A 25,937-nucleotide genomic window follows, 5' to 3' on the forward strand; every position below is an offset into this window, starting at 1 on the left:
GCTCTTTTGTCCATGTTTGAACCAAGGCTGTAACGAGGTCAGGAGCTGAGTGGCCCTGGCAGAACTCAAACTGAGCATCAGTGAGCAGGTTGTTGCTAAGCAAGTGCTGCTTGATTGCACTGTTGGTGACCCCTTCCATTACTTTACTGATGATCGAGAGTAGACTGATGGAGCGGTAATTGGCCAGGTTGGATTTGTTCTACTTTTTGTGTACAGGACATACCTGGACAATTTTCCACATAGCTGAGTAGATGCCAGTGTTGTAGCTGTACTGGAATAGCTTAGCTAGGTGTGCAGCAAGTTCTGGAGCACAAGTCTTCAGTACTATTGCCGGAATATTGTCAGGGTCCATAGCCTTTTCAGTATCCAGTGCCTTCAGCCGTTTCTTGATATCACGTGGAGTGAATCGAATTGGCTGAAGACTGGCATCTGTGATGCTGGGGACCTCCGGAGGAGGCCAAGATGGATCATCCAGTCGGCACTTCTGGCTGAAGATTGTAGCAAATGCTTCAGCCTTATCTTTTGCACTGATGTGTTGGGCTCCCCCATCATTGAGGATGGGGATATTTGTGGAGCCTCTTCCCCAAGTGAGTTGTTTAATTATCCACCACCATTCACGACTGGATGTAGCAGGACTGCAGAGCTTAGATCTGATCTGTTGGTTGTGGGATCGCTTAGCTCTGTCTATCACTTGCTGGTTATGCTGTTTGGCACACAAGTAGTCCTGTGTTATAGCTTCACCAGGTTGACAACTCATTTTTAGGTGTGTCTGGTGTTGCTCCTGGCATACCCTCCTGCTCTCTTCATTGATCCAGGGTTGATCCCCTGGCTTGATAGTAATGGTAGAGTGGGAGAAAGGCTGGGTCATGAGGTTACAGATTGTGTTCGAGTACAATTCTGCTGCTGCTGATGGCCCACAGCACCTCATGGATGTCCAGTCTGGAGTTGCTGGATCTGTTTGAAAACTATCCCATTTAGCACGGTGGTAGTGCCACACAATCCGATGGAGGGTATCCTCAATGTGACTGTGGGACTTCATCTCCACAATGACTGTGCAATGATCACTCCTACCGATATTGTCATGGACAGCTGCATCTGCAGCAGGCAGGTTGGTGAGGATGAGGTCAAGTGTGTTTTTCTCTCTTGTTGGTTCCCTCACCACCTGCTGCAGACCCAGTCTAGCAGCTATGTCATTTAGGACTTAGCCAGCTCAGTCAGTAGTGGTGCTACCGAGTCACTCTTGGTGATGGACATTGAAGTCCCCCACCCAGAGCACACTCTGTGCCCTTGCCGCCCTCAGTGCTTCCTCCAAGTGGTGTTTAACATGGAGGAAGCACTGATTCATCAGCTGAGGGAGGGCGGGACGTGGTCATCTGCAGGAGGTTTCCTTGCCCATGTTTGACCTGATGTCATGAGACTTCATGGGGTCCGGAGTCGATGTTGAGGACTCCCAGGGTAACTCCCTCCCGACTGTATATCACTGTGTCACCACCTCTGCTGGGCCTGTCCTGCCGGTGGGACAGGGTATACCCAGGGACGGTGATGGTGGTGTCTGGGACATTATCTGTAAGGTATGATTCCATGAGGATGACTATGTCAGGCTGTTGCTTGACTAGTCTGTGAGACAGCTCTCCCAGTTTTGGCAATTGACACACCTGAATGCTGGGGAATGAAGGTACAAGATGAGGAAAGACAAGCTCTGAGGACTGCTGCCAGGTGATCAGTAGTGGGAATGGTCTCCCTGGAGTGCCTGAAGAGACAGAACTTTAGTATTGTCCAAGTATCACAGAATGACAGAATTAGAATTCATTGCCACAGAAGGCTGTGGAGGCCAGGTCACTGAGTGTATTTAAGGCGGAGATAGATAGGTTCTTGATTGGTAAGGGGATCAAAGGTTACAGGGAGAAGGTGGGAGAATGGGGTTGAGAAACTTATCAGCCATGATTGAATGGTGGAGCAGACTCGATGGGCCGAATGGCCTAATTTCTGCTCCTATGTTTTATGGTATTATGGTCTAATTACACAGTACAGAAGAAGCCCTTCGGCCCATCGAGTCTGCACCAACACGTGAGAAACACCTGACCTACCTACCTAATCCCATTTACCAGCACTTGGCCCATAGCCTTGAATGTTATGATGTGCCAAGTGCTCATCCAGGTACTTTTTAAAGGATGTGAGGCAACCCACCTCCACCACCCTCCCAGGCAGCGCATTCCAGACCCTCACCACCCTCTGGGTAAAAAAGGTTTTCCTCACATCCCTCCCTAAACTTCCTGCCCCTCCAATTGAACTTATGCCCCCTCATGACTGACCCTTCAACTAAGGGGAACAGCTGCTCCCTATCCACCCTGTCCATGCCCCTCATAATCTTGTACACCTCGATCAGGTCGCCCCTCAGTCTTCTCTGCTCCATTGAAAACAACTCAAGTCTATCCAACCTCTCTTCATAACTTAAATGTTTCATCCCAGGCAACATCCTGGTGAATCTCCTCTGCACCCCCTCCAGTGCAGAATTAGGAATTAGACACTGTGATGGGGGTGGTTGGGCTGTGGGAGGATTCGCAGGTTTGGTGGAGCCTTCATTTTGTGACCTTTGTGCTCACCTACAGTAGGATTTTTTTGGTGTTGATCTGAATTCCAAAGTGAAGTGAGACTCCAGCTGAATAGAGAACTGGACACAATCTATCTGAGCTCTGTATTCAGTTTTGGGGGCAGAATCTCAGGCATTTTATACTGGCCTTAAAGGGGATACAGTGCAGATACTCCAGAATGATACTGAGGCTTAAAGAGTTAATTAAAAAAGACAGGTTATTGTTAGATCCTGGTCACCAGTTTATTGGGACTTATGGGCCTAGGTTAAATGCTTGTTGTGGGATGGCTGCTTTGATACAATAGATAGAGTTGATCAGCAGACATGTTCTGTTTATTTACCAAAGTACTCAACAGTTACACTGGTGCACTGTCAACTCAAACCCCATCTCCATACTACTGACTACCAACTACAGACTACTGACTACAGCAGTAGCTGGTGCTACTCCTCTATTGGTTACACAACGTTATATGATTTTCCTTTATAACATCCTTCTTAAAGGTATACTACACACTATATAAATCCATAATTACCACCGTTGTATAGACTGTTCAAGGTGTTTTAAAGCATAAAGCCATTTCAAAAGCCAGATGGTGAGTATTTTGCCTGTTTTTCTTTGAACATTAGTTTAATTTATTAGTAATTGTAAGTCTTTATTACTATCAGTAAACTTTACTAGCAGTAGTAAGGCTCCTGGTCTACATTGGTACCAATGACATAGATAGGACTAGGAGCTAGGTTCTGTTTAGGGATTATGAGCAGCCAGGGTCTAAATTCAAAAGCAGAACCTCAAGTAATAATCCAGAGATTATTACCTAAACCATGGGCAAATTGGCATTGGGTAAATAAGATTCAAGAGATGAATACATGGCTGAAAGATTGGTGTGAGGGCAATGGGTTCTGATTCATGGGGCGCTGGCACCAGTACTGGGAAAAGTGGGAGCTGTACCATTGGGACAGTCTACACCTGAATTGCTGGGACCGGTGTTCTGGTGAGTTGTATAACTAGGGTGGTAGAGAGGGCTTTAAACTAAGTAGTTGAGGAAAGGGATCACATCAGAGGCGATGTGGTAAATCTAAGGGAAATAATGAAATATTAGAGCAGATTAGTGATCTGGCTAATGATAACCAGAGTGTGAAAGAGTGTGTTTGTGAGAGTGCATGTGCGTGCGAGAGAGTGCAAGTGTGCATGTATGTTTGTGTATGTGTGCAAGTGTGTGTGTTTATGTTTGTGTGTGTGTGAGAGAGTGTGTGTGTGTGAGTAAGAGAGTGTGAGAGGGAGAGTGTTTGTGTGTGAGAGAGTGTGAGGGAGGGAGAGTGTGTGTCTGTGTGTGCGTTTGTGTGTGTGTGGCTCACTTCTGGGCTCAGGGTTCTCACTCACCTTCACTGCCACACATTTACACTTACACAGTGGGTGTGGGATTGAGGGTGTATGAGGGAGCATACTGAGACTGGGAATGAGCAGAACACACACATTCTGGCCCTCGCACACTCTAATGATCATCTTTATTAACTACTCATTTTTTTAAATTATTAATGTATTGCTTTGACATTTTTTCCTTGGCAAGTTGTTCCTGTTCTTCATACCTTAACTCTTCTTCTGAAATTCATGTTTAATGTTGTACCAAACCTTATCTTTCTGAAATTAGCCCATTGGCCTCTTGGGTGAGAAATCAAGTGAAACGTGGTCCCTCATGTGAGAGGGTTGGACAAGCCTGGTCTAGTTTGTTGTGTTCAAGACTCTGGGCTTGAAGCCACAACGTTCTGACTCAGGTGAGGTTGCTGCCTACTGAGCTGCAGGGAGCAGGAAAGGTAATAGAGCGGGATGTTGGTGAGAGAGACTGTTAGAGAAACACACTTTGACTGGGATGTGGTGCCTTCGTCACTGCCCTTCTCCACTCTTGGTTTTATTTCGAGAATGTAACCAATTATTTTTGTAACCAATTTCTTTTTGTTTTTGCAGAGGATCTCTCAATGGGTTTCTGGGTTTTATGGACCATTTAGCACTGCAGTGTGAGTGGATAATGGGTGACAATAAACTCATGAATTCTCTAAAAGCTGAGCAGTTTGACATTGCGATTGTAGATGTGTTTAACCCCTGCTCACTCTTGGTGGCAGAGAAGCTGCATTTACACTTTGTGACTGTCCACGTGGGGAATTTTTGGAGTTGGTGCTTGGCTGGATTACCGAGCCCACCCTCCTATGTTCCTGCAGCACAATCTCTGCTCACAGATCGCATGGAGTTCTGGGATCGACTGAAGAATTCCATGATATTCCTGAGCTCATCCCTGTTGGAAAGGATGATCTTCGCAAAGTTTGATAAAGCCATCAAGACTTGCTTCCCAGTTGGATCTGAACCCAGTCTGCCTGAGCTGTACCTAAACGCTGAGTTAGCAATCTATAATACAGATTTCACCTTGGAATTCCCAAGGCCACTGCTCCCTAATGTAGTCTATGTTGGAGGGTTACTTTCAAAACCAGCAAAGCCAGTCTCCCAGGTAAGTGCTGCCATCTTTGTAATTTCCCCTTTCCCTCTTCCCAATCCCTCTGTCTGTCTGTTTATTGGTTTCTCTGTCTCCTATCTCCAATTCTTTGTGTTAATCTCTGTTTCCAATCCCTGGGTCTCTGTTGGGACTCTGGTTAATGTCATGTATCCGACTGTGGAAAATGCTTGCTGCTGACCTGCTGGCAGTAGACATTCTCTGTAGCTGTGCGGCTGTCATGGGCTCTGTCCTGGTAAATGCAGATTTTGGAATCGCCCTGATTATAGCCATTGCTACAGCAGCATCTCTTTGAGCTACTGAACTCACATGGAGCAGTTCTAGGCGCCCTCTGTACTCTGCAGGTATGTTATAATGTTTACCTGTCCTCATTCTTTTTAGGAGCTGGAAGATTTCATATTGACGGCTGGAGAGAATGGCTTTGTGGTGGTGACTCTTGGTTCCATGCTTGCCTCTGTTAATCTCCCCGTGGTGTTGAAGGAGATGAACGCTGCCTTCTCACACCTCCCCCAGGCGGTTATTTGGCGACACTTGCACAGTCATTGGCCAAGTGATGTCCAGCCTGCTCCTAACGTCATGTTGGTGGATTGGCTCCCTCAGAATGACCTGCTCGGTGAGATATTATGCCCACTGACCATTTTGATAGGTGTTTGATTTTACAGCAGGCTGGTCTAACCTTCTCACGTGGTGGGAGGGGGGTGGATCCACATTTCCATTTTTTTCTTGCTCAAAAGGCTGATAGGCAAATTTCAGAAAGATAAGAAACAAAAACAGAAATACCTGGAAAAACTCAGCAGCTCTGGCAGCATCGGCGGAGAAGAAAAGAGTTGATGTTTCGAGTCCTCATGACCCTTCAGCAGAACTGAGTGAATCTTAGGAAAGGAGTGAAATATAAGCTGGTTTAAGGTGGGGTGGGGGGATGTGGGGGGAGAGAAGTTGGAGGGGCTGGGGTGGTTGTAGGGACAAGCAAGCAGTGATAGAAGCAGATCATCAAAAGATGTCACAGACAACAGAACAAAAGAACACAGAGGTGTTGAAGTTGGTGATATTATCTAAATGAATGTGCTAATTAAGAATGGATGGTAGGGCACTCAAGGTACAGCTCTAGTGGGGGTGGGGTGGAAAGACTAGCGGGGCATAAAAGATTTAAAAATAATGGAAATAGGTGGGAAAAGAAAAATCTATATAAATTATTGGAAAAAAACAAAAGGAAAGGGGAAGAAACAGAAAGGGGGTGGGGATGGAGGAGGGAGTTCAAGACCTAAAGTTGTTGAATTCAATATTCAGTCCGGAAGGCTGTAAAGTGCCTAGTCGGAAGATGAGATGTTGTTCCTCCAGTTTGCGTTGGGCTTCAATGGAACAATGCAGCAAGCCAAGGACAGACATGTGGGCAAGAGAGCAGGGTGGAGTGTTGAAATGGCAAGCGACAGGGAGGTTTGGGTCATTCTTGCGGACAGACCGCAGGTGTTCTGCAAAGCGGTCGCCCAGTTTACATTTGGTCTCTCCGATGTAGAGGAAACCACATTGGGAGCAATGAATGCAGTAGACTAAGTTGAGGGAAATGCAAGTGAAATGTTGCTTCACTTGAAAGGAGTGTTTAAGCCCTTGGACGGTGAGGAGAGAGGAAGTGAAGGGGCAGGTGTTACATCTTTTGCGTGGGCATGGGGAGGTGCCATAGGTAGGGGTTGAGGAGTAGGGGGTGATGGAGGAGTGGACCAGGGTGTCCCGGAGGGAACGATCCCTACAGAATGCCGCCGGGGGGAGTGAAGGGAAGATGTGTTTGGTGGTGGCATCATGCTGGAGTTGGCGGAAACGGCGGAGGATGATCCTTTGAATGTGGAGGCTGGTGGGGTGATAAGTGAGGACAAGGGGGACCCTATCATGTTTCTGGGAGGGAGGAGAAGGCGTGAGGGCGGATGCGCGGGAGATGGGCCGGACACGATTGAGGGCCCTGTCAACCACCATGGGTGGAAAACCTCGGTTAAGGAAGAAGGAGGACATGTCAGAGGAACTGTTTTTGAAGGTAGCATCATCAGAACAGATGCGACGGAGGCGAAGGAACTGAGAGAATGGGATGGAGTCCTTACAGGAAGCGGGGTGTGAGGAGCTGTAGTCGAGGTAGCTGTCGGAGTTGGTGGGTTTGTAATGGATATTGGTGGACAGTCTATCACCAGAGATTGAGACAGAGAGGTCAAGGAAGGGAAGGGAAGTGTCAGAGATGGACCATGTGAAAATGATCGAGGGGTGGAGATTGGAAGCAAAATTAATAAATTTTTCCAAGTCCCAACGAGAGCATGAAGCAGCACCGAAGTAATCATCGATGTAGCGGAGAAAGAGTTGTGGAAGGGGGCCGGAGTAGGACTGGAACAAGGAATGTTCCACATACCCCATAAAGAGACAGGCATAGCTGGGGCCCATGCGGGTACCCATAGCCACACCTTTTATTTGGAGGAAGTGAGAGGAGATGAAGGAGAAATTGTTCAGTGTGAGAATGAGTTCAGCCAGACGGAGGAGAGTAGTGGTGGATGGGGATTGTTCGGGCCTCTGTTCGAGGAAGAAGCTAAGGGCCCTCAGACCATCCTGGTGGGGGATGGAGGTGTAGAGGGATTGGACGTCCATGGTGAAGAGGAAGCGGTTGGGGCCAGGGAACTGGAAATTGTTGATGTGACATAAGGTGTCAGAGGAATCACGGATGTAGGTGGGAAGGGACTGGACAAGGGGAGAGAGAAGGGAGTCAAGATAACGAGGGATGAGTTCCGTGGGGCAGGAGCAAGCTGAGACGATCGGTCTACCGGGACAGTCCTGTTTGTGGATTTTGGGTAGGAGGTAGAAGCGGGCCGTCTGAGGTTGGGCAACTATCAGGTTGGAAGCTGTGGGAGGAAGATCTCCAGAGGTGATGAGGTCAGTGACAGTCCTGGAAACAACGGCTTGATGTTCGGTGGTGGGGTCATGGTCCAGGGAGAGGTAGGAGGAAGTGTCTGTGAGTTGACACTTAGCCTCCGCGAGGTAGAGGTCAGTGCGCCAGACAACAACAGCACCACCTTTGTCAGCGGGTTTGATGATAATGTCAGGGTTGGACCTGAGTGCAGTAAGTTCAGAGAGAGACAGGTTAGAATGGGTGAGAGCAGCAGAGAAATTGAGACGACTAATGTCGCGCCGACAGTTCTTAATGAAAAGATCAAGAGAAGGTAAGAATCCAGAAGGAGGGGTCCAGGTGGAGGGAGAATATTGGAGGTGGGTGAAAGGATCCATTGAACAGGGAGAAGACTCCTGCCCAAAGAAGTGAGCCCGGAGACGAAGACGGTGGAAGAAGAGTTCAGCTTCGTGCCGAGCCCGAAATTCATTAAGGTGAGGGCGTAGGGGTATGAAACTAAGTCCTTTGCTGAGCACTGAACGTTCAGCATCGGAGATGGGAAGGTCAGGGGGTATAGCGAATACACGGCTGGGGCTGGGATTGGAAGATGGGGTGGGGGCGGAGGGACGGGCAGGGGTGGAGGGTCCTACATGGGTGTTGGTGTCGATGAGTGTCGATGGTGTTGAGTGCATTTCACTTGCATCTCCCCCAACTTAGTCTATTGCATTCGTTGCTCCCAATGTGGTCTCCTCTACATTGGAGAGACCAAACGTAAACTGGGCGACTGCTTTGCAGAACACCTGCGGTCTGTCCGCAAGAATGACCCAAACCTCCCTGTCGCTTGCTATTTTAACACTCCACCCTGCTCTCTTGCCCTCATGTCTGTCGTTGGCTTGCTGCATTGTTCCAGTGAAGCCCAACGCAAACTGGAGGAACAACACCTCATCTTCCGACTAGGCACTTTACAGCCTTACAGACTGACTATTGAATTCAACAACTTTAGGTCTTGAACTCCCTCCTCCATCCCCACCCCCTTTCTGTTTCTTCCCCCTTCCTTTTGTTTTTTTTCCAATAATTTATATAGATTTTTCTTTTCCCATCTATTTCCATTATTTTTAAATCTTTTATGCCCCGCTAGTCTTTCCACCCCACCCCCACTAGAGCTGTACCTTGAGTACCCTACCATCCATTCTTAATTAGCACATTCGTTTAGATAATATCACCACCTTCAACACCTCTGTGTTCTTTTGTTTTTTTGTCGTTGACATCTTTTGATGATCTGCTTCTATCACTGCTTGTTTGTCCCTACAACCAAACCAACCCCCTCCACTTCTCTCCCCCCACCCAACCCCACCCCCCCCCGCCCCCCCACACACACACACACCTCAAACCAGCTTATATTTCACCCCTCTCCTAATATTTACTCAGTTCTGTTGAAGGGTCATGAGGACTTGAAATGTCTACTCTTTTCTTCTCCGCCGATGCTGCCAGACCTGCTGAGTTTTTCCAAGTAATTCTGTTTTTGTTTCGCATTTCCAGCATCCGCAGTTTTTTGTTTTTATTTCAGAAAGATAAGGTTTAGCACAATGTTAAACATGAACTTCATAAAAAAAGTTAGGTATGAAGAACAAAAACAATTTGCTGAGCAAAAGTAAAGCAATGTCAAAGCAATAAATTGATACTAAAAAGAGTAACGAATAAAATGAATATTAGAGTGTAAAAGGGTCAGTGTGTGTGTGTCGGGCTCCGGGAGCTCACTCACTCACACCCTCACCCACTGGAAGAGTGGGTGAGAGTATGTGTTGGTGTGTGGGGGTGACGGTGACTGAGAATCCTGAAGCTGGGAGTGAGCCAGACACACACTGTCTCACACACGCAATCACTCACACTCTCACACTCAAACACTCTCTCTTTCACATACACACACACACACACACACACACACATTCACTCCCTCGCACTCAAACACTTTCTCTCTCTCTCTCTCTCTCACACACACACAGCGTCCCCTCTCTCACAATCAAACACTCTCTTTCACACACACACACACACACCCTCCCCTCTCACACTCAAACACTCTCTCTCTCACACACACAGACACCCTCCCCTCTCACAATCAATCTCTCTCTCTCTCTCTCTCACACACACACACACCCTCCCCTCTCTCACAATCAAACACTCTCTCTCACACACACACACACACACACACACACACTCATACTCACTATCTCTCTCTCACACTCTCTCTCACACACACACACCCCTCCCCTCCTTCACACACACTCACACTCTCTCTCTCACGATGGTGTAGTGGTATTGTTGCTGGACGAGTATTCCAGAGACCCAGGGTAATGTTCTGGGAACCCGGGTCTGAATCCCGCTGCAGCAGATGGTGGAATTTGAATTCAATAAAAAAGATGAAATTAAAAGTCTGGTGATGACTATGAAACCATTGAAACCCTGATATCCTTCAGGGAAGGAAATCTGCTGTCCTTACCTAGTCTGACCTACATGTGACTCCAGACCCACAGCGATGTGGTTGACTCTGAAATGGCCGAGCCAGACACTCAGTTGTAACAAACCACAACAAAGTCACAAAAAAGGAACGAAACCAGACAAACCACCCGGCATCGACCGAGACACTGGAAGAAACGACACCGGCAATCTCAGCCCTGTCGACCCTGCAAAGTCTTCCTTACGGCAGTGTGAGAACCAGTGATTGGTGATTGTCCTCCTTGAGCTACCTTGCAAAGCCCCAGGCATACTGCCGTGAGTGCACTGAGGTTTGCAATGCTGTTCCTGCTTTCTTGAAGGCTGCCATAGGCCGTGAGATGTTGGTGCGATGCTTGTAAAGACTGCACCATGTTGCATTGCTTCAGAGCGAGCATTGGGAGAGTTCTTATCCCATTACAGAACCGCCACATGCTCCACAGTCTGCCCAGCCTACCAAGGATGGGGCCATTGTCATGCAAGGTTGTGACTACTCATTCTCAGATTGATGTCCTTCATTGAGATGCTGCGAGTGACACAAGATATATGAGTCATGTGAGCTCCCAGGGTACCTGTATCAGCTGGTTTTGGTGATAAACACCTAGGGTACCTGTGTCAGCTGGTTTTGGTGATAAACACCTAGGGTACCTGTGTCAGCTGGTTTTGGTGATTACAGATGAGCTGCACATTGAGAGAGTGGAAGCCTTTTCCGTTAAAGAATCACTGTGGCTGCTGCCAGGGGGCTCTTAAGGCCACATCTGTGCAGTTGATGGCCCCCTCCACCTTTGGGAAGCTGGGGATCATTGCAAATCCCACTGCTCTGGCAGCCTGGCCGCTTCATCCAGGGAGAACTGGACAAAATAGTGTGCCTTACTGAATAGTGCGTCGGGGACCTCTCGGATGCATTTATGTGTGGAGGGTTGTGACGTTCCACCGAGGCCCCTAGTGGAGCCCTGGAATGAGCCAGTTGTAAAATATGTTGAGTGCGGCAGTGGTGAGGGACAGCCTCCCAGTCCCTGCAGGGTCAGAGCCTCCCAAAGAATGTGGCGGATGTGAGCCACCTCATTCCTTGACAAGAGAAGGTGTCTACAACACTGTCTTGCTCATCTGTAGGTATGAGAAGTGTCTTTAATACACCCTGGACTGTGCCAAATGCCTCCATGGAATTGATCTCTCCTCACTCTGCTGACCCATGTTCCTCATGCTGAGGCTCTTTGGGTGACAGACCCAGCTTCTCCTCCTTGGCTGTATCAAAGCCATGAACAGGGCAGCATTGCCTGCGTTCTGCACTCCTCCTCGTGACTGAGGAAGAATAGCTGAGAGTTATGATTGGACCTTACCCTGCAGAGATCACCTTCCATTGCCAAGCTAGGGAGTCACTGCCAAGCCCTTGAGCTGCCCTCACTGCAGACATTCCATCCCCAGGTCCTCCCTTACAGCTGTCGCACAGCCTTAAGGATCACAGGTACCTGAGCTTTGCCCCCCGCCCCCAGCCACTGCCCCCTGCAATACAATGCATTGACAATGGGAGTTGGGTCTGGGTGAGTACAGCCTCAGTCAGGACACTGCCAGGCTGCCTCCTCTGGAGTAGACAGGAGCCCAGCGAAGCACTTAATGGAATGACTATAATTGTTGAGCCATGTAAAGCCTGAATCTCTCAGCTGCAATGTGTAGGATTGTCTGGAGCAGGTTGCTCCATATGTCCTGTGGCTCTGGCCCCTTTATGGTTTGATCCTACTGACCTTTGCACGTTCCTATGAGAGGGACAAATGGTCCTTCAGAACCAATCGACATTTGGCCCCAGGCTGCTGATTGGTTGGCCATTGGTGTCGCCATGGAGAATGCACCACTGATGGTAACTGATAGTTAACATTCTTCAGGGTCAAACTGCCTGGTTTAAATTTCAAACAATGCTTGGCAGTTTAACTGTCAGTTACCATCAGTGGTGCATTCTCCATGGCAACGCAACTTGCCAACCAATCAGCATTCTCTTCACACACTGTATAAATTGTTGTTTTTGCCCCTTATATTGGTATTCTTGCGAGCGTCCTGATGAGTGGAAGACAAAAAGCTTTGACCTGTCTGTTTTTTCAGTAATACTCAAGTTCTGGTCGACCAAACGACTGTGATAAAAAGGTTAATTAGCTGCAGATAGCAACATGGGACCATGGAGACTGGCTCAAAACGAACAGGACTGGGTACTAAATGTTCTGCATATATGGTGTTCAGGAAACATAAGGAAGGACAGAAGGAGGAGGAGGAGTGGCAGTACATATTAAGGAGAATATTATAGTGCTGGAGAGAGGATGTTTGGAGGATTCAGGAGCAGAATCTATTTGGTTAGAGTTTAATAAACAGTAGAATTACCATGACATTGCTGAATGTGTTCTAGAGGCCAACACATTGTGTAATGGTAATCCTGCTGCTAGCTTACACATGTATCTTTTTTCAGCAATACTATTTATCACACTTTTGTTTGTTTACACATATGCATTGTAAACCTAATTTAGAGCTCTAGTATTCTCTCTTCAGTGGGATCAGACTCATACCGGACTATTTCTTACTCTAGTGCTGTCTCTCCAAACCCTTTATGCACTTTGTCTCCTTTCTAATTCTACATCCTGGTTCCTATCTCTCATACTATGTGCTGTCAAAACCCAAAGGTCCTTTATTCATTCATGGGATGTGGGCATCGCTGGCTAGGCCAGCATTTTATTGCTTACCCCTAATTTGTTCAGATGGCATTTAAGAGTCAACCACAGCGGTCTGGAGTCACATGTAGGCCAGGGCAGCAGATTTCCTTTCCTAAAGGGCATTAGTGAACCAGATGGGTTTTTACAACAATCGACAATGGTTTCATGGTCATCATTAGACTTTTATTGAATTCAAATTTCACCATCTGCTGTGGTGGGATTTGAACTTGGGTCCCCAGGGCATTACTCTGGGCTGCTGGAATGCGAGTCTAGTCTAGACATTACCACAATGCCGCTGCCTCTTAAGCTGAGTGAAATGCAATCTCAGAAAGAGCAAAAATGTATTTTTTTTTATTCATTCACAGGATGTGGGCTTCACTGTCTGGGCCAGCATTTATTGCCCATCCCTAGTTGCCCTTGAGAAAGTGGTGATGAGCTGCCTTCTTGAACCGCTGCAGTCCATGTGGTGTAGGTACACCCACAGTGACAGGGCTGGGTTTGTTGTGGTTTCTGGGGCCTAGGTTGATGCCGGGTGGTCCAGCTGGTTTCATTCATTTTAGACTTTTTGTCGCACTTTGATACAACTGAGTGGTTTGCTAGGCCATTTCAGAGGCCATTTAAAAGCTGAGGGCCTGGTGTCTCATAGGAAATAGGAGCAGGAGTAGGCCATTTGGCCCCTCGAGCCTGCTCCATCATTCAGCTAAATCATAGTTCATCTTCTACCTCAACACCATTTTCCACACCCTGCCCATATCCCTTGGTATCTAGAAATTTGTTGATGCCTGTCTTGAACGTACTCAATGACTGAACCTCCACAGCCCTCTGGGATAGAGAATTCCAAAGATTCACCATCCTCTGACTGAAGGAATTCCCCCAAATCTCAGTCCTAAATGACCTGCCCTTCACTCTGAGACGGTGTCCCCTGGTTTTAGACCCCTCAGCCCCAGTTACATGTGGGCCAGACCGGGTAAGGAGGGCAGGTTTCCTTCCCTAAAGGGCATTAGTGAACCAGATGGTTTTTATGACAATGCTTTCATCGTTACCATTACAGAGAGTAGTTTTATGATCCCAGTGGGATTCGAGCCCATTTCCCAGGATCATTAGGCTGAGCTTCTGGATTACTAGTCTCGTGACATTACCATCGCCATTAGGGGGTGATTGTGGTGTAGGGTTTGTGTCACTGAGCTGGTATTCCAGAGGCCGAGGCTGATGTTCAGGGGCCCATGTGTTCAAATCCCACCACAATCGCTGGTGGAATTTGAATTCAATAAATACAATCTGGATTATAAAGCTATTCTCAGTGATGGTGACTGTGGAACTATCCTTGATTGTTGTAAAAACCCATCTGGTTCACTAATTCCCTGTAGGGAAGAAAATCTGCTGGTCTTACCTGGTCTGGCCTACATGTGACTCCAGACCCACAGCAATGTGGTTGACTCTTAACTGCCCTCTGAAATGTCCTAGCAAACTACTCAGTTCAAGGGCAATTAGGGATGGGCAACAAATGTTGGCCTTGCCAGTGACACCCACATCCCATGAAATAATGAAGAGTTAACCACCACCTCCCCAAGGCAAAGGTGCAGTTTTCCTGAACCCTCTCCTTTTGTTCGGCCCTCGGTGCTGTCATCTGAGAAGTGCAGTTTTTCAGCCTGTTCAATCTCACCTGCTGCACCTTAACACTCAGCTACAGACTTCTGGGGATGATTTGTTCACTGTTCTAGGAGTTTCTAATTAGAAAATAGAAATGACCTACCGGAGGAGCTGTAAATGTGAAGCAATACGTTTTGCAGGAAGAACATGGAGAGACATTATAAAATAAACTCTACAGGGGGGCAGGAGCAGAGGGAGCTGGGTGTATCTGTGCATAAATCATTGAAGGTGGCAGGACAGCTGGAGAGAGCGGGTAATAAAGGGACAGTATCCTGGGCTTTATTAGTAGGAGCACAGAGTACAAGGGCAAGGAGGTTTTGTTAAACTTGTATAAAACACTGGTTCAGCCTCAGCCGGAGTATTGTGTCCAGTTTTAGGAAGGTGATGGAGAGAGGGCAGAAAAGATTCACGGGAATGGTTCCAGGGATGAGGAACTTCAGTTACGAAGTTAGATTGGAGAAGTTGGGACTGTTTTCTTTGGAGAAGAGAAGGTTGAGAGGAGATTTGATAGAGGTGCTCAAAATCATGAGGAGTCTGGACAGAGTAGATAGAGAGAGACTCTTCCCATTGGTGGAAGGATCGAGAACCAGAGGCACAGATTTAAGGTAATTAGTAAAAGAAGCAACAATGATTTGAGGGAAAATTTCTTTAGCGAGTGGTTAAGGTCTGGACTGCTCTGACTGAGAGTGAGAGAGGCAGGGTCAATTGAAGCTTTCAAAATGGAATTGGACTGTTATCTGAAAAGGAAGAATGTGCAGAGTTCCGGAGAGAAGGTGAAAGACTGGCACTAGGTGAATTGCTCATTCGGAGAGCCAGAGCAGACATGATGGGCTGAATGGCCTCCTTCTGCACTGTAACACCTGTGATTCTGTGAAACACCTGTCGGTGAGGCTGCGGGACTGTGACCTCTCTCAGGTAATGTTATGTTAACTCTACATGTGCTGTTAGGACACCCAAAGGCTCGTCTCTTGGTGACTCACGGTGGCCTGAACAGCCTGATGGAAGCAGTGTACCACGGAGTGCCAGTAATTGGAATCCCACTATTTGGAGATCAGTTTGATAACATGGTGAGAGCGGAAGCAAAGGGCCTTGGTTTGACCATCCAAGTCAGCCAGCTGAAAGCCCAGGAGCTCAGCAATGCCATGGCAACAGTTATAGGAGACAAACGGTATGTACAGCTTTGTAAGAGTATATCTGGGGGTGTATATAGGCTGGAATGTGCATCTGAACAAAATGTTGTCAAATGAACCAAAGAAGCTCTGGGCTGATCAGTGATCATTGTTTGCAGTAGCATTGTCACAGATCTGGCATTGGTTCAATTACTGTGAGACTCTGTAACCTGTGCTGCACCTGATATACAGGGTCCTCAAGTAGGTAACCGGAGTGTCTCTCCTGCATTCAGAGCCTGTACAGCTCAGCTAATTAGCAGCCTAGGGCGATCTGCATGATCTGCTGGACATGGTCTAAGTGACCGTTTGAAAAAAGGGGTCTACAAGGGAGGCCTAACCTGCTCCAGAATTCTGTGGGCTGCAATTCTCTCACACAAATCTATATCGCACCAGCTGGAATACTCCAGACCTAACCCAGTAGAGTATGTGGGCTCAGGAGGAGGGCACCTTATATCAAGGAGAGAATGTGTGCATCTTGAGTGACCCTTCGCCAGGCTGCCAGGGAATCTGGCCCATACAGCCAGATCACCAAACTCCTGTCTCACTAACCAGCCTCCTGGGACTCTCCTGGCAGACTAACTATTATCAGCTCTCACTGCCCCTCCCTCCAGAAATCAGTGGAAAAACCTATCACACTATAGACCCCCAGACAGACAGAAGGAGATAGAAGAGTAAATATGTAGGCAAGTTGCTGGGGAGTGCAGTAATAATGGGCAATTTTAACTACTCTGTAACCCCCTGGGGTCGAGAATTCCAAAGATCCACAACTCTCTCTGAGTGAATTAATTTCCCCTCATTTCCATCCTAGATGATCGGCCCCTTATCCTGAGACTGTGGCCCTGGGATTTAGATTCTCCGAACAGTGCAAACAATCTCTCAGCGTGCAATCTCCCAGGATACACCTGTTCATTCTCCATGGCAACACCTCTACCAATCAGAGTCTAATTGCCAACCAATCAGCACTCTCTTCTCATACAGTATAAATTGTTGTTTGGCCTTCCATTGACATTCTGATGAGTGTGAGACAGAAAGCTTAAACAAAAAAGTCTCTTTTTTGAGCAATACTTACAATTTACTCAACTTTTAAAGAAAATTCTGCTTTTTTTATTCTTACGATCAAGGTGAATAACTTCACACTTCTCTATATTATACTCTATCTGCCATCTTGTTGCCCACTCACCTAACCTGTCTATACCTCTTTGCAGCCTCTCTGTGTCCTCACAGCTTACCTTTCCACCTAGTTTGATATCATCAACAAACTTAGATACTTTACTCTCTGTCTCTTCATCCAAGCCATTATTAGTAAATAGCTGTGACCCCAGCACTGATCCATGTGGCACTCCACTATTCACTGCCTGTCAACTTGAAGGTGCCCTGTTTATGTCCAGTCTATGCTTTTTACCCATTAACCAATCCTATCTCAATGCTAATATATTACTCCCAACTCCATGATCCCTTATTTTGCCTATTAACCTTTTGTGCGGTATCTTATTGAATGCCTTTTAGAAATCCAGGTACACTACATCTGCTGGTTTCCCCCTATCTACCCTAATAATTTCACCCTCAAAAACACTCTAATAAACATATCAAACCGGATTTCCTTTTTGTAAAACCACATTGTCTAGTTATGATCATACTATACTTTTCTAAGTGCATTGTTAAGACATCCTTAATAATAGATTCCAGCATTTTCCTAATAACAGATGGTTAGGCTAACTGGCCTGTAGGTTCACTGCTTTCTCTCTCCCTCCTTTCTTGAAGGATTTGCCAATTTCCAATCCAGTGGGACCATTCCTGAATCTAAGGAAATTTGGAAAATCATAGCTAGCCCATCCACTATCTCTTTTAGAAGTCCAAGGTATGGGCCATCAACTCCCGAGGATTTGTTAGATTTTAGTCCCTTAAGTTCCTCCAATACTTTATTTCTGCTGATATTAACTTCCTTAATTTCCTCACTCCTTTTAGCCACTAGGCTATCATTTAATTCTGATATACACTTGTACCTTCTACTGTGAAGGCAAACACAAAATGAGTTCAATGCCTCTGCCCATTTCCTCATTCCCCATGATAATTTCTCCAGTCCCTGCTTCTCAGAGACCAACAATTACTTTAGCTACTCTCTTCCTTTTTATATACTAATCAAGGATCTTACAATCTGTTTTTATATTTCTGGCTAGTTTACTTTCATATTCTATTTTTTCCCATTTTATCAACTTTTTGGTGGCCCTTTGCTGGTTTGTAAAACACTCCCAATCCTCAGACTTGTTACTGTTTTCTGCAACATTGTAAGCCTCTCCTTTTAATATAATGCTATCCTTAACTTCCTGAATGAGCCACAGATGGGTCCTTCTGCTGAGTTTTTGTTCTTTACTGGAATGTATTTTTGAGGATTGCTGAAAAGGGACATTTTGTCGAAGCTTTTTATCTTAAATTCATCAGGACAATTGCAAAAATACCAATGTCAGGGGAAGCAACAACTTTATAGTGTATGAGCAGAGAGTGCTAATTGATTGAGTGCTAATGGATTCTGATTGGTAGAGGCGCTGCCATGGAAAATGTACCAGTACATGGTGACTGACGGTTAACTGCCAAGCATTATTTAATACTTAAATCAGGTACCTTATTTTTGATTGGTCAAGGCATTTCCCTGAGGAATGAACCAGTGAATGGCTGTCACTTATTTTGTTTTGCTGAAACAGGCGCAATGTGTGTACATGTTCTTTCTGTCTGCAAATAACAGGGCCCTGTGTATTAATATATGTAGCTTCTTAAATTGGTTGAGATTGTCGGTCGGCCCTGCAGTGTGGCACATTTCTGTGCACTGGACGCTACATGTATTAATACACAGGGCCCTGGTTCTTTGCAGACAGAAAGAAAATGTACACACATGAATGTATTTTTGTTGAACGTTTTGAATTGTTTCTTTAAATGGTTCCCACTGTTCATTTGCCTCCATACATTTTAGTCTATTTACCCAATTAACCTTAGCCAATTACACCCCCCCCTCCCATACCTATGTAATTGGCTTTGTTTCAGTTTAAGATTTCTGTTTGTGATTAGAATAGGTCAAATTGATGTTCTGTTATCCCTATAATAACATGAAATTGAACGGAAATATGATCAGTATTTCCCAGTGGATCTTTTACTGCGACATTAACAATTAACCCTGCCTCATTGCACAATACTAGATCTAAGATAGCGTTATCTCTAGTTGGTTCCACAATGCACTTTTCCAACAAACTGTCACAAAAACATTCTACAAGCTCATCTTCTGAACCATTCTTCTCAACTTGATTGTCTCAGTCTCTATGAAGATTAAAGTTTCCCACAATTATTGCATTTCTTTTGTTACAGGTTCCAATAATTTCTTGTTTAATGCTCTGCCCAGCAGTATAACCACTGTCAGGGGGTCTTTCAGTTACTCCCCCAAGTGTTTTCTGACTCTTGCTATTTCTAATTTCCACCCATACTGATTCTACTTCATGATCTTCAGAGGCCAAATCCTTTCTCACTAATGTCACCCTTTACTAACAGGGCTAATCCTCCTCCTTTGTCATTCTGTCTGTCTTTCCAAAACATTGTGTACCCTGGAATATTTATTTCCCAACCTCGATCACCTGGTAGCCATGTCTCTGTAATGGGGATTAAATCTAAATCATTTACCTCTATTTGTGTCACTTGATCATCTATCTTATTATGGCTGTTTTGTGCATTCAGATAAAGAACCTTTAATTTAATTTGTTTTGCTTCTATTTCCTGCAATGACTTTATTCACTGATATACATTTTTTGTTCAACTCTCTGTCCCTTCCTGTCCCACTCTGCTTGTCTTTACCCACATCACTATCCTGTTCCGATACCTCGACTTTCCCTCTGGATTTTTGTCTCCCTTCACCTGCACCCTCCCACCCCACCCCACCCCCTCAGTTAGTTTAACTCCCTGTCCACAGCCCAAGCTGGATAAAATTAGGGGCCTAAATAGAGTGGCTAGGAACTACCTATTTCCATTAGTGGAGAGGTCAATAATGAGGAGGGATAACAGAACAAAATTGCTTAATGTAATTGGCAGAAGAATTAGAGGGGCTTTGAGGAGAAAGGTTTTTATACAGAGGGTGGTGTGCATCTGGAATTGTACTTGAAAGGGTGGTAGAGGCAGCAACCCTCATCACATTTAAAAAATATATGCACGTACACTTGAACTGCCTTTCATAGCTGCAGACCAAGAAGTTTTTTCAAAATTTATTTGATCACGGGATGTGAGCTTCACTGGCTGGGCCAGCATTTATTGCCCATCCCTAATTGCCCTTGAGAAGGTGGTGGTGAGCTGCCCTCTTGAACCGCTGCAGTCCATGTGGTGTAGGTACACCCACAGTGCTATTAGGGAGGGTGTTCCAGGATTTGACCCAGCGACAGTGAAGGAACGGCGATATATTTCCAAGTCAGGATGATGAATGACTTGGAGGGGAACTTCCAGGTAATGAGATTAGGCTGGATAGCTTTTATTTTCTGTATGGCATAGGCATGATGGGCCAAATGGCCTCCTGTGCCCTATATTTTCTGTTTCTATAAGTTGCCTGATTTCGGTGCTGTTACAAGTTTCAGTAACCCTTCCACCTCTATCCTGTCTAGTTAATATTGAACTCCAATCCTACACTACACAGTTGACCATTAATGCACTCAGGGCAACTAGGACTGGGCTATGAGTGTAACTTTGCCAGCATTACCCACACCACAAGAACACACAGGTTTACTGCCAGCTGGGGAATACCCCACAGGTCCTAGTGAAGAGGGAGTGAAGAATTTTGTTTTCAGTTCCAAAAAAGAAAGGAAGAAGAACAATTTGTTTCATTTCCTTTCAACCAGGTACAAGACTTCAGCGCTGGCTCTGAGCCGCATTCATCGCTCACACCCATTCCCTCCATCTGAACGTCTAGTCAGGTGGGTGGAGCACATTGTGCAGCTCGGGGGAGGACATCACCTTCGGCCCTATGGGCTGCAGCAGCCCTGGTACCAGCAGTACCTCATCGACGTCGTTTTGTTCCTGCTGGTGATTGTTTTTACGATAACGTTCATTATAATCAAGATTCTGAAGAGTGCAGTGTGCTATCTGCGGTGGGGAAGGAAATCGAAAATGGCTTGAAGTGACGTGATCGCTGACCAATAATCTCAAATACTTTTTGCGATATGGACTTTTAAAAAAGAATAACTCTTTATTTCATTTTTTGTGTTGCTTTGTAGTGCACCATGAGGATTTAATTAATGTATAATGGCGGCTGTCTAGATTTTGTACCAAATCTGAGGGAACTATGAACATTCACCCAATAGCACATGATCATTGTAGCCTACATCCCACTATTACCAACCAGTGAGGACAATCAATTGTAAATTGTCTGAGAAATACATCATTTACCCGAGAAGTGAATTATTTTACAAATACAGTTCATGTGCTTGTTCACTTTTTAATGTCAGGGTGTGGTTGTTGGGCAGTTAGAGCCTTTGTAGAGATGGAAGCAGCTCAAAGAGGACAATACTATCAGCCAGTCTCGTTTCTGGATAAGTTGTTGCTGTCGGAGGCCCGAGCACTGGCTTTTAGCAGTAAAGTTGAAGTTCCGACGTCGGGACTATGTGCGTGTCCTGAAACTGGGCTGACAGGCAGCGGGAGGGCAGAGACTGTTTTACCAGTGGTGACCAGACAGAGAGGTCAACTTGGCAGTTTCAGCAGTGCTGCCCGATACAGATGGTGACTGCTGATGCTGCAGGGATGAGACGGGTGCCTCCATTTTGAAGCATGCTTGAAGGGCGGATAAGAAATTTCTTTAATTAGTGGGTCAGGCCCCTGCCAGTTGGAGGGGCAGCCCCTCCGCCAGTGGCCTTGGAGTCATTGGGGTTAGCCATTACTGCTGGAAAGCCCCTCCATGGAACATGAAGTCCCTCAGAAGGAAAGCCCTCCTCTGGGAAGTTGCTGGAAGGTCACCTTGATGTACCTGGCAGCCTCCCCATGCAGCAGTGGGTAGGGGGAGGCGGTGAGTGTTGACATGCCGATGCCGGCTGTTGATAGACCAGTCATTGGATGAATTGGCCACCTGCCTCCAGTTGACTGAGCTGCTGCCATTCCCGCTTCTGGAAATACCTCACTGCGCCTGGAATACACAAGACTACCAGCCCTCCTGCCTCCCAGCCCACCTCCAGAGGGCTAGTAAAATCTCGGTCCAGGTGTTTAAGAAGGCAGTAGCTGAGTTATAGCAAAAATGGGGAGGTTGTGCTAGTTTACTGTGTACAGTTCAGTCACCACATGACAGGAAGGATGTGCTTGCACTCGAGAGGCTACAAATGAGATTTACAGATGTCACCAGGAATGAAGAAGTTTAGTGATGAGAAAGATTGGATAGGCTGGGGTTGTTTCCTTTGGAAGAGGGAAGGCTGAGGGGAGATTTAATTGAGGTGAATAAAATGATGAGGGACCTAGATAGATACTTCCTATCCACTCTATTCCCTTCCCTTAGTGGAGAGGTCACTAACCAGGGGGAATGGATTTAAATAATTAGCAGAATGATTAGGGGGGTATTGAGGAGTAATATTTTCACCCAGAGTGGTGAGGCTCTGGAACTCACTGCCTGCAAGGGTGATAGAGGTAGAAACCCTCATCTGATTTAAGAAATGCAGATGAAGTGCCAGAACCTACAGAGATCAAGAAATTGAGGGTGGGATTAGGCTGGGTAACTCCCTTTGACCAGCATAGACACAATGGGCCGAATGGCCTCCACCTGTGCTTTAAATGTTCTATGTTGCCAATGTCTATTTTTACACTGGTTGCTTCATGGTAGCTGGTGGAATTGAAAGCTAGTGACAGTGACCATGAAAAACCCAAGGGAAGGGAATCTGCTGTCCTTACCTGGTCTGGCCTACATGTGACTCCAGACCCACAGCCATGTGGTTGACTCTTAACTACCCTCTGGAATGTCCTAACAAGACACTCCGTTCAAGGGCAACAAGTGATACCTACATCCTGTGAAAGAATTAATTTTTTTTTTAAAAAAGCTTTGCAAAACCTGTTGTTTTTGAAGGAGATTTGGGGGAAGCGTGAAGAGAATTATCATAAAATTGAATATTCAAAGCTGACTCTCAACCAAAATTCCTGAAGGCTGGAACCATGCCTAATGCCATATGGACCAAAAGTCAAAGCTGACCTGGAGCATCTGGCCAAGGTAGGAGTCTTGGTACTTGTGTCCCGTAGCGAATGGGCAACGCCCATTGTTCCATTGCTCAAGAAATACAGCTCCATACGCATCTGTGGAGATTTCAACCCCATGTCGTGTGCTGAATAATATTCACTTCTCCATATTGAGGACTTTTTTGTTGGCCTGGCTGGTGGACAGAAATTCATCAAAATTGTACGCCAGGCCTACTTACAAATGCACATTGATGAGAAGACACAAGCATATTTGACTATCACAACACATAAGGGTCTGTACCAATATTGCCATTTCCTTTTGGAATGATATCACCTCCAGCCTTGTTTCAGACGGCCATGGACCAGATCCTGAGTGCCTTGCCTGGAGCTCAGTGCTACCTTGACAACATCTAGTTTGAGAGCGAGAAACTAGAGTCCCATACTAATGTTCTGGAGTTAAACAAAGGGAGTGACTTAGGTATGAGGGCAGATTTGGCCCTAGTGGACTGGGCAGGAAGACTACAAGGTAGGACAGTTGATGAACAGTGGCAGATATTTCAGGAAATATTCAATTCCTCCCAAGTAAAATATATCCCAATGAGGAAGAAAGATGGTAAGAGGGGGAAAAGCATCCATGGCTAAGCAAGGAAGTTAAAGATAACATAAAGGCAAAAACTAAAGCATACCAAATTGCAAAGGCCAGTGGCAGGCTGGAAGATTGGGAAACTTTTAAAGATCAACAAAGGGTTGCTAAAATAATAATAAAAAGGGCAAAGGTAAATTATGAAAGAAAACTAGTGCAAAATGTAAAAACTGATAGCAAAAGCTTCTACAAGTATATAAAAGGAAAGAGAGTAGCTAAAGTGAATGTTGGTTCCTTGGAGGGCGAGACTGGGGAGTTAATAGTGGGGAACGCAGAAATGGCAGAGACGCTTAATTAATATTTTGCCTCAGTTTTCACGGTGGAGGCCACTAGTACAATAGTAACAGGTAGTGCAGAGGATATAGAGAAGGAGGAACTTAGAACAATCACCATCATTAGAGAAAAAGTACTGAGCAAACTATTGGGGTTAAAGGGTGACAAGTCCCCAGGACCTGATGGCCGACATCCCAGGGTCATAAAGGAAGTGGCAGCGGAGATAGTGGATGCATTGGCTATAATATTCCAAAATTCCCTGGATTCTGGAAAGGTTCCAGTGGATTGGAAAAATACTAATATAACGCCCTTATTCAAAAAGTGGGGGAGGCAGAAAGCAGGAAACTATAGACCAGTTAGTTTAACATCTATCATTGGGAAATTGTTGGAATCCATTATTAAGGAAGTAGTAATGGGACATTTGGAAAGTCAAAATGCAATCCATCAGAGTCAGCATGGTTTTATGAAGAGTAAATCGTGTTTGACTAATTTGCTAGAGTTCTTTGAAGATGTGACAAGCAAAGTGGATAGTGGGGATCCTGTAGATTAGTATATCTGGACTTCCAGAAGGTCTTTGATAAGGTGCTGCACAAAAGATTAATACACAAGATAAGATGATATGGAGTTCGGCGTAATATATTAGCTTGGATTAGCTAACCAACAGAAAGCAGAGAGTCGGGATAAATGAGTCTTTTTCTGGATGGCAAGCTGTAACTAGTGGGGTGCCACAGGGTTCGGTCCTTGGGCCCTAACTATTTACAATTTACATTAATGACTTGGATTCAGAGATAGAAGGCACTATAGCTAAATTTGCAGGTGTCACCAAAATAGGTGGGAGAGTAAGTTGCATTGAAGAAATAAGAAATTTACAAATGGATATGGACAGATTAGGTGAATGGGCCAAAATTTGGCAGATGGAGTTTAACGTGGATAAGTGTGAGGTTATCCATTTTGGTCAGAAGAATAAAAAGGCGACTTATTTAAATGGAGAGAAACTTCAGAATGCTTCAGTGCAGAGGGATCTGGTGTCCTTGTGCATGAATCGCTGAAAGCTAGTACGCAGGTACGCAGGTAATAAGGAAGGCAAATGGAATTTTGGCATTTATTGCTAAAGGAATAGAGTATAAAAATAGGGAAGTGTTGTTGCAACTGTACAAGGCATTGGTGTGACCACACCTGGAGTACTGTGCACAGTTCCTTACTTGAGGAAGGATGTAGCTGCATTGGAGGCGGTTCAGAGGAGGTTCACTAGATTGATTCCAGAGATGTGGGGCCTGTCTTATGAGGAGAGATTGAGCAGTTTAGGCCTATACTCGCTAGAGTTTAGAAGGATGAGGGGAGATTTAACTGAGGTTGTGAACCTGTGGAATTCACTACCTCAGAGTGCAGTGGATGCTGGGACGCTGAATAAATTTAAGGAGGAGATAGACAGATTTTTATTTAGTAACGGGTTGAAAGGTTATGGGGAGAGGGCAGGAAATTGGAGTTGAGGCCAAAATGAGATCAGCCATGATTGTAATGAATGGTGGGGCAGGCTCAAGGGACTGAATTGCCTACTCCTGCTCCTAGTTCTTATGTTCTTATATCAAACGCGAAGCACTGGGAATCATTTTTGGAATCCGGAAATTCCACCAGTACCTGTTTGGATGGAAATTCACACTGCTGACTGATCATTGACCTCTCACCTCGATATTCAGTCCACACAGGAACTGCAAGCAGGGAGCAGTGTTGGGCATTGATGTTGAGGACTCACATGCATTCCATCAAATATCGAAAATCTACTTTGCCAGGCGATGCGGATGTCCTTTCGAGGCTGCCGCTAGCAGTCAGCCATGTGGGTACTGCTCAGAGAGGCATTTTCTACTGTGCACATGTGGAGAACACACCCATCACTTCAGTCCCAA

The 25,937-nt window shown here is 45.8% G+C and overlaps 1 protein-coding gene across 1 annotated transcript in view; it reads left to right on the plus strand.

Annotated features, from left to right (window-relative positions):
- Positions 1-21,404, plus strand: part of LOC121276824 (UDP-glucuronosyltransferase 3A1-like) — a 151,445-nt gene extending 130,041 nt beyond the window's left edge. The window contains exons 3-6 of the mRNA XM_041185367.1: positions 4,556-5,088; positions 5,473-5,704; positions 15,727-15,946; positions 20,810-21,404. Coding sequence (XP_041041301.1) covers positions 4,556-5,088; positions 5,473-5,704; positions 15,727-15,946; positions 20,810-21,086 — 1,262 coding nt within the window. The 3' untranslated portion in view covers positions 21,087-21,404. The remainder of the gene's footprint in view (positions 1-4,555; positions 5,089-5,472; positions 5,705-15,726; positions 15,947-20,809) is intronic.
- Positions 21,405-25,937: the final 4,533 nt, after the last annotated feature.

Source organism: Carcharodon carcharias, chromosome 4 (assembly GCF_017639515.1).
Source record: "Carcharodon carcharias isolate sCarCar2 chromosome 4, sCarCar2.pri, whole genome shotgun sequence".
NCBI lineage: Eukaryota > Metazoa > Chordata > Chondrichthyes > Lamniformes > Lamnidae > Carcharodon > Carcharodon carcharias.